Genomic DNA, 10958 nt, shown 5'->3' with positions numbered 1-10958 from the left:
AGGCTGAGATTAGTGGGGCCTCTCAGAATATCCAGGTCAAAGTAGTTAATTATTTAAACCAAAGAGAGCTTTCTTCTGAGCCCTTTTAGGTTGGTGGCAAAAAATAACCTCTGGTGGAAGGCTGGGAAAGCAGGACATGAGGCTCATGATTTAGCACTGCAGATGTTCTGCACAAGGATGTTCCTTTGTGCCTACACAGCACATGGGGCAACGTAAGAAAACACGAATAACAAAACCAGAGTATTCCTTGTTCAGGCAGCAGAGGACTGGCAGACAGATCAGCCCGCACTTGTTCAGATTTAAGCCCTATTGAGGCAGTGAGGGTTTCTGCCTCCTGATCTTAATTCCTATTCTGAGAAAAGCTGCTTTTCTGATACGTATCCTGATACAAAGTCTCCTTGATAGCCCACAGGATCATCAATGGTGAATGCTGCAAATACAGGCACGGACCTGCAGTTGCCACCCTTTGGGCATAACTTGAGTTTCAGTGGTTGCTGAACCCAGGGGCTGCCGTGGGTCAGGATGCTGCTGGCTGAGAGCTGTGTGTCCTCACAGCTGTCATCTGTTCACTGCTGCTCCTCTAATTTTGAAGAACCACAAGGTTCTTCAAAGGTGGTTCAAGGAGAAAGGAGTGTTGGGACAAGAGGCTTTACAGAGAAAACTGTGGGATTAAGGGATGGGGGTCAGCTGTTAGCACCAATAATCTAAAGGCTTTGAGCTGGTGATAGAGCAAGGAGGCACAGCTAACTGCTGGGTCTCCAGCTGTTTCTGAAGGAGGACTAGAGAGGGATGAGGATGAAGACATCTCAATAAATCATGTTTTAAAAAAAGGAGCCTCCATAAGAAAGGTGCAGAGCACACAGCATCAACAAGGGTGGCTGCGCCTGGTGGTGGGCAAGGAGAGACACAGGGGGATAGGACCTCTTCACAGTAAATCCAAGGATTCTGTCACTTCACATCTTTTACTGCACTCTGAGAATTTTTACTGGGTCACAGCCCTCCAACTTTCTAAATGTTTTTTTCAATTTTATTAATATTTTAATATCAAGCCAAGCAACTCGTGAACAGCATCAGGTTGCTTGCAGTCAAGCACACGAATGCTGTAAATGACAAAGCAAAGTGGAAGACTAAGAGAATGAGAGTGTATGACTGTGACAACAGTTTGTGATGTCAGGATTATCACATGATAGCTGGATAAAAGGCAAAATATATTTTCTATTAATTTATTTAAAGCCATCTGGCTGGTTTTTTTTTCACATATTGTCTCAAATTATTTTGTCTCCTCTCAGTGCCAGAGCTGACCCCTGTTGACTAAGTGTCTTGGATTAGGGCAACTTTGGGAGAAAACCTCCAAAGAGGTTTCTCTATAAAGCAGATTTAAGCAGCCCTTCCTTTAACTGGTTTGGGAAAAGATTTCTTGGGAGGAAAGTGGAAAAAACCTCTTTATTTAACAGGCTAAGCATTTACCAGCAGAATAAAAAAGGAACAATATTGAACACTAACACCTCTTGCCGCTTAGAAGAGGTGGCACACTCAGAAAGTGGGCTGTAGCTCTGCTAACTCATTCTGTTATCAGTCCCTCCTGCATTCGAAATGCTGCAACCCTGGCCCAGTCCAGTGGGCCACAGGTGTGAGCTGCTGGTGCTCTTCTGGGTTTTCAGTCCAGAGCAGGTTCAAACAGTTCCACAAAAAAATGAAAAAACACAGTCCAGAGAAATTCTCTGCCTCAGTTAGCTAGAAACTAATTAAAAATCAAAGGAGAGCTCTGTCCCTCTGTCTGTCCTTGCCGCAGACCGCATAGCGCAGGAGAAGGATGCAGGGGAGCAAGTGCAGTTCCTGATAACAAACTCATTGCTTCTTCTCACCTCCCCCGCCACTCTCCCCTTCACTCTTGGAACCAGTCCTACAGGTGCAGGACTTATTTCGAGGCTAAACTGACACATGGGGATACAAACATCATCAAGTCACCCCAGGACACTGAGAGATCTCTCACTGAAGAGGTTTGTACCCCAAAATAGCCCACTCCTTTTCCTCCTGTGAAGAAAATAGCATGAATTATGTTTTTCCGAGGTTAAATGGTTCTTTATTTCTATAGGCAGGAAAAGAGTGCTTCTCAGTAGTATTACAATTGACTAAAATATGAAAGGATAATTATTTTTTTACTCTATCAAAGGACCCTTTTGATTAGCATTTAATCAAACAATGGCATACAGGCCTAGAATCACCCTGTCATGAACTAATGAAGGTATTTTCTAGCCCAGAAAATTACTGTTACTATTAGGGGCAACAGAAAAGTGCATATGGGGCTAAGGGTTTGTTCTCAAGTTCCAAGATCTGCATGTTGCTGCAGCAAAACCTTGAACTCCTAATAATGCAAAGCTTTTTCCAGAAAAAAGCAAAATGCATGATTAATGAAGAATGATAGAACTGATGATAGAAGAATTGATGACGGAAGAATGATAATTGGAACTTCTCAGATGTAAAGGCCATGAAAAGGTCTTGCATTAGATCCACATGATATGGATGATTCAGATGGCAATGTCTGTGCCATAAACTGAAGGCAAGGCCAGACACGGACAGGACTGCGAGTCCAGAGCGCCTGCATTCATGACTGGACTCATCATCCCCAGGAGGCAGCAGGCAATCTGCAAACCTGACAGTGGCAGAGGGATTACCACCATTAGAAAAGGAAGTGCAGGTAGCTGGGAAATACCTCTACTTACTTTGTAAACCTGACTTTTGAATCACTGTCACCAGACTCATGGGGTCAATCAGGCTATCCTGATCTGGTTTTGGTCTAATATGTGATATTATATCAACAAACAGCACATGGGTACCAGTGGGAATGATTTCCCACCTTCACTGGCATTGCAGCGCTTGAGAACAGGCTCTGGGGACAGATGCTCTGAGAGACCCACATTACCAATATCCCAACAACCAAAGCATGTGCCCAGAGAAAAGGACTACAATTCCCAGGAGAGGAACTAGCAGGGAAAGAAAATCTCATTTTCTGATTTCCATTTCTAGCCCAAAATAGCCTGTCTGCTACACCTGGTCTTTGGGAAAACAGCGATTATGAAGACCGGTGATATTCAATTCCTGGCAGTGTTGCAGCACACTCGTGGGGTAACTGAGTTGCAAATTCTGCCTGGCAGAAACACAGTGGAGGTAATCATATGTAGCAAATTGAACAAACAAACAAAAAAGCTGGCGTGTTTAGGAGGCTCTGCAGCAACTGAATCTTTTCTTACCCTTTCTAGGCAAACATTCACAAATTGCAGGGAATGGGGAAGGTAAAGACAGAGGGCAGTGGTGGGTTTTGTATCCAGGATCGAACAACCTGTATATGTATCTGCAATTCACAGACTGAAGCAGGTTGAGAAATTTGTCTATATTCTTACAATATTCAGAATTAAAGCTCTCCTGCAGTGAAATAGTTGAAGTTAGTCCCCCAACATATCAGCTGTGCTATGACAATGAGGTGAAGAGCTACTGTATGCCCCAGCTGCTGTCCCAAGGAGGCAGGTGCTGTAGAAAGGGCTCCGAGAGAACCAGCAGTGGGTAGGCTGTTCACCAGCCATGGGCTGGCATTGCCAGCCACAGATATTTCAAGCACTCGTGGATTTGCAGCATGGAAAGAAAGATGTAAGAGGCAGGAAGTCAAGGTAGTTTTGGCACAGCTCGGCTGGATGCAGCTATCCTCATCTTGTATCCTGGTGGGCTGGTGGAATGGCTCCTGAGCATCCCCATCTCAGCACACCCTTCTGTGCTGAGGAGGCTGCCTAGAACATTCTTGCAGAAATGCACCTTTTTGCCATTGCTGACTTTGGTGACATCAAAGAGTCTCAGTCCCAGTATCTTTCTCTCTAAAACCGCAGGAAGGGCAAAATTAATCTCTGGTCAATGGTTAGGGTTAAGTTACAACAAGCTAACTCAAGCTCAGTGTAACTAAGGCCAGAACTTACAACAGAACCACGCCAATTAGCATTTGTGGAAAGGAACACATCGCTGCTTTAAAGGAAAACTGTTTTGCCATTAGCTCAAAGTAGCTTGTAGAAGCTTTCACTGTGACTAAGATCTGCAGTAACGTTGGAGACCATTCAGCCAAAGACTGTGGGATAATGCCTATTTATGGCTTTGGCATTTTAAGGTTTTTGTGAAGTGAAGCAGTAGGGATGCAGCGGGCTCCCTTGCATCTGCTGTGCCACAAGAGAGCGTGTGCCTGCTCAGGAATAAATCAGGAGTTACATTTTCAACCACAAATACACATGGAAGGAGTTAAGGAGAGTTGAATGCAGAACTCTCATCCACCACTGCACAGGCATAAACAGAGCACGCTGCGGTCACTTCCTTTGGAGAAGACAATTCTTCTGGCATCCCAGTGCAGCATCCCAGAGCCTCTCACCAAAAGGGTGCCTGGTTCCATCCCAGGAGCAGGGAAAGAGAAGCAGAAGGTGCTGCTAGCTCAGAGATGTCCCAGATGTGCTCTGTGTTCTTCCAAGAGGGAAGTAAATCGGCGTTTGCACCGAACAATGGGCGCTGGAGGTGCAGCTTACACAAGGCTCCACAACTCAAAGGTGCACCGAGTTTAGACCCATTGCATGTCTGTCCTGGAAGATGCAAAGAGGATTGTGATGGCACTGTCCTTCCCTAGGCAGGCTTTGGGGTTTTTTTCCTGGAAATAGAGATCTTTTCTAATAAATAACTGCTCTTTCTTATGAGCTAGCTGTTGTCAGTGTCTAGAGGACATAAAATAGATCCTATCTGCCCAAAACAGCTCACAGAAATCAACTATCATTTTGTTTTCTTTGCTGGGTAAAAGGAGGGAGATGGCTTTTAAATTAGAAGTTGAAGCCCTTCCAGAATTGCAATATAAGATACCAAACCAATCATTCCTCACACAGTTACCTCCTACTCCATGAGCTCCTACTACCACAAAAATTGGTTGTTGCCAACTGAGCTGAGTGAATAATTTGCAGTTTCATATTTGTTAGAGATTTTTTTCCTTTTTCTCTTTTCATTATTTGTCCACAAGCAGATTGATTGGCTTGAATATATTTTTTCCAAACACATGTGCAGAAACCATTCTGGAAGTAACTCTTGCTGTAGATCACTTGTGAGCAACTTGTTGCAAGAAGTCTTCAAACATTTGTCCCAACTCCATTCATTGTACGTATACACTTGCATCATGTGTCTATTTCTGTGAACAAAACATCAAAAGAGCCAGTCTTGGGTATTCTCCCTAAGAACAACTGAAATTATGCACAATTTCACCATTTAAAAATTACTTCATTCCTAGAAATGATGGCAGGATTCTCCTGGTTGTTGTAACACTTGAATGAAAAACAAGCCCAGCTGAAGAGTTTGACCAGGACCATGCTGGACTCAGTGCAAAGTTCTTCTTTCTCCATTTTTTAGATGGAGGAAAGTGCTCTTCTAGGCTGCTGTAAAACACTGTCTTTTAAGAGAAAAATTCAAAGGAATGATGGCACCTTTCAGTGGGAGCTGGGCTGGGTACCTTGCATCCTCTCACAAAGAGAAGCATTGGACTGGCTCTGACAATATGGAACAGGAGGTAAAAGTCAAAGCCTGAGTGCTGTGGTACGCCAGAGCTAAGGAGCTTTCGAATTTCACATCCAAGTCTCACAGCTGGCCTGAAATGTTTGCTTTGAAGGCACCTGTAAAACACAGGCCTGGCTCTGGTTGGTGTGCCAGGGAAATGCTGTGCTCGTATTCCAGCTGCTGCAGCCACCACCCCTGCACTCTGTGATGTTAAGCAGGAAAAATGGAAACGGAAAAGTCATGGAATTCATGAATGATGATGTTTGTGATTGTAAATGGGACATGGACAGGCATCTCTTCTGTTGTTCCTTACTGTCCACTATGAAAACAGGAAGATTTTATTTAAAAATAAAAGATTTTCATTTAAAAGATTTTTAAATTTAAATATAATTTAAAAATCCACATAGAAATACTGTTAGTGAGAAACCAATTACCATTTTTTCAAATATGAATTTTGGAAAATAAGTTTTATTTTATTTTTGTTCTCTAACTTCTTCTGAAATGATTTTTAAATCTGTCAGTGCAGAAAAGAATTAGTGCACTGTGTTCATGTCCTTAACCAGCACCACCTGAGATGGACTGAAATATTAACTCTCACTGCTCGTGAACAACTCCTCAGATAATGTAGTTTGTGACAGAAATAAGTTATTGATGTTATGCATCAAAGTTCCCTGAACCCAAGGTTCAAACAATCAGTTTTAGGCTTGTCCAACAAGCTGGGTGCCAGATGCAGCCCAGCCCTGGGGTGGGAGAGCCTTGCCAAGGCCAGCAGAGCCCATAAAAACCCATAAAAACCCATAAAAACCATGAGAGCCCTGACTGGCACAGAGTGAAATCTCCGAGATTCGTTCCAGTGTATAATGGCAATTTGTGTCTCCTTTTGGTGATGAGGTTGAACACGGCCGACACAGAGCTGGAAATCAATACAGCACAGCTGATGCCCTGTCGTGTCCCACTGCTGGCCCTTCAGAGTGAGCATCTGTTAACTCTGCACTCAGGAACCAAGTCCCTCAAGACAGGAAAATTATTATGAAGTTGAACAACAATAATTTACACTTAGAAAAGCTCTCTACTTTTCCTTCCACCCAGAGCAGAACGGGGAACTCTTACACGGTTTTATTGTCTACTGAAGTGAAATTTTACTCTTTGACAACAGCAAATAAATTCACATTTCTTCTGCTGCGTTGCTTAACTAGCATGGTGCTTTATCCATGCTCTAGAAAGGCCTGTGCATTCTCCTCAGAGAAGGCAATACTGCATGCAGGAGTGGACAATATGCTTTGGAGCAGTGGCACAGCTATTTCTGCACCAAATGATGTGTATTCCCCTTCCTGTTAGATGTGGATCTCAATCATAATAGAAACTTTAAATTTAATTTCACTTATAGTTTATGCTGAATCACACGAAATGTGATCAACTCAGAGGCACAGCATTATTTCTTTGCAATTTTCACCCCTTGCTGGTATTTTTTTCCCAGCACCTTCGTGCTGCAACTTCACATTTGGTATTGTGATACCAAGAGTTTTAGGGCAAAGCAGTGAGGATGCGCTAGCATCAAAGTTGCTGTAGTAAAAAGCGCCAACTCCGCCTGCCTGCCTTTGAATGCGCCTGTTGAAGGTGACCAGGTCCCGGCAAGGCGGCGGCCCCAGCCCAAGCCCCGGAGAGCAGCAGGCGGGCCGTGAGCCCCCATGGAGCCCGGCTGTGATCCCGGCTGGAGCCCGGCTGTGATCCCAGGTGTGAGCCCGGCCGTGAGCCCCCATGGCAGCCCGGCTGTGATCCCGGCTGGAGCCCGGCTGTGATCCCAGGTGTGAGCCCGGCCGTGAGCCCCCATGGAGCCCGGCTGTGATCCCGGCTGGAGCCCGGCTGTGATCCCGGCTGTGATCCCGGCTGTGATCCCGGCTGGAGCCCGGCTGGAGCCCGACTGTGAGCCCGGCTGTGAGTCCAGGTGTGATCCCGGCTGGAGCCCGGCTGTGATCCCGGCTGTGATCCCGGCTGTGATCCCGGCTGTGATCCCGGCTGGAGCCCGGCTGTGATCCCGGCTGTGATCCCGGCTGTGATCCCGGCTGTGATCCCGGCTGGAGCCCGGCTGTGATCCCGGCTGTGATCCCGGCTGTGAGCCCGGCTGTGATCCCGGCTGGAGCCCCCATGGAGCCCGGCTGTGATCCCAGGTGTGAGCCCGGCTGGAGCCCGGCTGGAGCCCGGCTGTGATCCCGGCTGGAGCCCGGCTGGAGCCCGGCTGTGATCCCAGGTGTGATCCCGGCTGTGATCCCCCATGGAGCCCGGCTGTGATCCCAGGTGTGAGCCCGGCTGTGATCCCCCATGGAGCCCGGCTGGAGCCCGGCTGGAGCCCGACTGTGATCCCAGGTGTGATCCCGGCTGTGAGCCCGGCTGTGATCCCGGCTGGAGCCCGGCTGGAGCCCGACTGTGAGCCCGGCTGTGAGTCCAGGTGTGATCCCGGCTGTGATCCCGGCTGGAGCCCGGCTGGAGCTCGGCTGGAGCCCGGCTGTGATCCCGGCTGGAGCCCGGCTGTGAGCCCGGCTGTGAGCCCAGGTGTGATCCCGGCTGTGAGCCCGGCTGGAGCCCCCATGGAGCCCGGCTGTGAGCCCGGCTGTGATCCCAGGTGTGAGCCCGGCTGGAGCCCGGCTGTGAGCCCGGATGTGATCCCGGCTGTGATCCCAGGTGTGAGCCCGGCTGTGAGCCCGGCTGTGAGCCCGGCTGTGATCCCAGGTGTGAGCCCGGCTGGAGCCCCCATGGAGCCCCATGGAGCCCGGCTGTGATCCCGGCCGCGTTCCCGGCTGTGATCCCCGCCGTGATCCCGGCCGTGTTCCCGGCTGTGATCCCCGCCGTGTTCCCGGCTGTGTTCCCCGCTGTGATCCCCGCTGTGATCCCGGCTGTGATCCCTGCCGTGATCCCTGCCGTGTTCCCCGCCGTGTTCCCGGCCGCGTTCCCGGCTGTGATCCCCGCTGTGATTCCGGCTGTGATCCCAGGTGTGATCCCGGCTGTGATTCCCCATGGAGCCCGGCTGGAGCCCGGCTGTGATCCCAGGTGTGATCCCGGCTGGAGCCCCCATGGCAGCCCGGCTGTGATCCCCGCCGTGTTCCCGGCTGTGATCCCGGCTGTGATCCCCGCTGTGTTCCCGGCTGTGATCCCGGCTGTGATCCCCGCTGTGATCCCCGCTGTGATCCCGGCTGTGATCCCGGCTGTGTTCCCGGCTGTGATCCCGGCTGTGATCCCGGCTGTGATCCCCGCTGTGATCCCGGCTGTGATCCCCGCTGTGATCCCGGCTGTGATCCCGGCTGTGATCCCCGCTGTGATCCCCGCTGTGATCCCGGCTGTGATCCCCGCCGTGTTCCCGGCTGTGATCCCGGCTGTGATCCCGGCTGTGATCCCGGCTGTGTTCCCGGCTGTGATCCCGGCTGTGATCCCCGCTGTGATCCCCGCTGTGATCCCGGCTGTGTTCCCCGCTGTGATCCCGGCTGTGATCCCGGCTGTGTTCCCGGCTGTGATCCCGGCTGTGATCCCCACCGTGTTCCCCACCGTGTTCCCAGCCGTGTTCCCCGCCGTGTTCCCGGCCGCGTTCCCGGCCGCAGCCCCGCGGCGCCGCCGCTCCGCTCCGCTCCCTGCCCGCGCCCCCTCCACCGCTGCAAAGGGAACTTCTGCTCGCTGGGCTCTGCTCTGCTGCTGTGGAACAGCACACAATGAGGTACACCGTGTACTTCTACTCTAGAGAGCAGGTATAATGTCTGTAATTACACCACAACTGCACGGCAAATACCAGGTAAATACAGAGCTACTGCGTGTTCCCGCAGCTTACTTGTTAATTATGCGCCACTACTAAGGAGTTCGAAGATAAATTATCATCGCAGGATTTAGGCGCCTGCTAAGGCGGGTCATAATGGAATTCATGCTATTGAAGGCTTGCTTTTGTTGATTTTCCAGCGGAATGGGGAAGGGAAACAACTCACCTCATATGCCCAAAGGCTTAAGTGCATATCGTGTCCTCGTACAGCAGAGGCAGGCTACCATGCAAAATAACATGGCACAATTAGGAAAACTGAGTGAATAAACAAACAAAAATAATTTCCAATAATAAACCACTGTTCAAATTCCATTTAGTAATCCTCCTAAGCAAATGTGTTTAAAAATCACTGGTATTACATGCAGCATAACTTGTATGGGTTTCCTGGCTCAGTATTTAAATTTTCAGGCTAAAATCAGAGAAAAACATCAATTCACCGACATCACTAGCAAAAACTATCCTTGCAGCAAGGACAGGCCTCTACCTATTCAGCTTGCCTGGGCTCTTGAAATTGTGTATTTCTTATGGTATCAGACATAGAGCACCATGTGAGGCCAGTTCATAGCCTGTGCTAGCTCTCCTCTGAGCTGCACTGCAGTATTTTGGACTACAACTTGTTATTTTCAATAGGTATTTTATTAGTATTCAAAAAGATAAAATTAGCTTCTCTATAAACATTACTCTTCTCCAAAGTGAAGCTTCCCTTTAAATTATGGCTCCATGACGGTTTTTTGGTCAGCCATTTACAATGACTTTTACAACTTGTGTTGGATCACCTTGGATTTTATTTGTAAATTTTTTTTTTCCAATTTCATTAATCTCATATTGATTTTCTTCCTGAAAAGTGTTGTTGATGTTTCTGAGCCTTTCTTCTATTGAAGTTCTTGGTCTATTTCTTCCCAAAAATGTGTCTATTGCAGAGGAAGATGTTGGTTTTAGGGACTGCAAAATCAGGACCAGCAGAGACAAAACAACCAACTGTTATTTTCTGTTACTTGTAGAAACCTGAGGTACAGAATAAAACCTCACTGAAACTGGCTGTGCATACCTGCAGATGAAAACATCAGATAGCTTCAGATACAGAATGACTGTTGGTGTGAATGAGTTTATGTTTATGTAATATACATTGACTTCAAATAAAAGGGAACTTTTTGTCTCCAGCACTGTGAACAGGGCAATCCAATGGAGGCTCCTTAGCACAGCTGCTGCAGCTGATGGAATCTTCTGAAGATGGAAACCTAGACCATAAGGAGGATGAAAAAAGAGAAGGCAACATGCCTTGTTTTCTTTCACTCATTTTACTCCCTCCTCCCTCCCTGGAGCCCCAAGAACTGTTTGTAGGTTCTCCTAGAACACAGCCATCTACCAAAGTGAATGCAAATGGTGTTTCTTCACTCACAGGGTCTGCTCTTGCTCTCCCTGAAATCTGCAGCGAGATCCTTGCTGTCTTCAGTAGCAGCAGGACAGGTTAACCAGGCCTTGAAAGTCCCCTAGTGAAAAAGAGCTAAGAGTGCTGAATGGGAGAGAACATGGCTTCCTTGAAAGGCTAATTATTTTGAGAGTTATCCATTCAAAAAAAGTCTGATCAATGGGAGAA

General features: G+C 48.0%; 1 protein-coding gene across 1 annotated transcript; it reads left to right on the top strand.

Annotated features, from left to right (window-relative positions):
- Positions 1–7391: 7391 nt before the first annotated feature.
- LOC131087983 (calphotin-like) lies at positions 7392–9289 on the top strand. Its single transcript, XM_058031731.1, has 2 exons — positions 7392–7507; positions 8242–9289. Exons 1-2 carry the CDS (start codon positions 7392–7394, stop codon positions 9287–9289), a joined length of 1164 nt encoding a protein of 387 aa, XP_057887714.1.
- The last annotated feature ends 1669 nt before the right edge of the window (positions 9290–10958 follow it).

The sequence above is a fragment of the Melospiza georgiana genome, chromosome 11 (assembly GCF_028018845.1).
Source record: "Melospiza georgiana isolate bMelGeo1 chromosome 11, bMelGeo1.pri, whole genome shotgun sequence".
In the NCBI taxonomy this organism is placed as follows: domain Eukaryota; kingdom Metazoa; phylum Chordata; class Aves; order Passeriformes; family Passerellidae; genus Melospiza; species Melospiza georgiana.
This window is presented reverse-complemented; position numbering and strand designations above follow the sequence as displayed.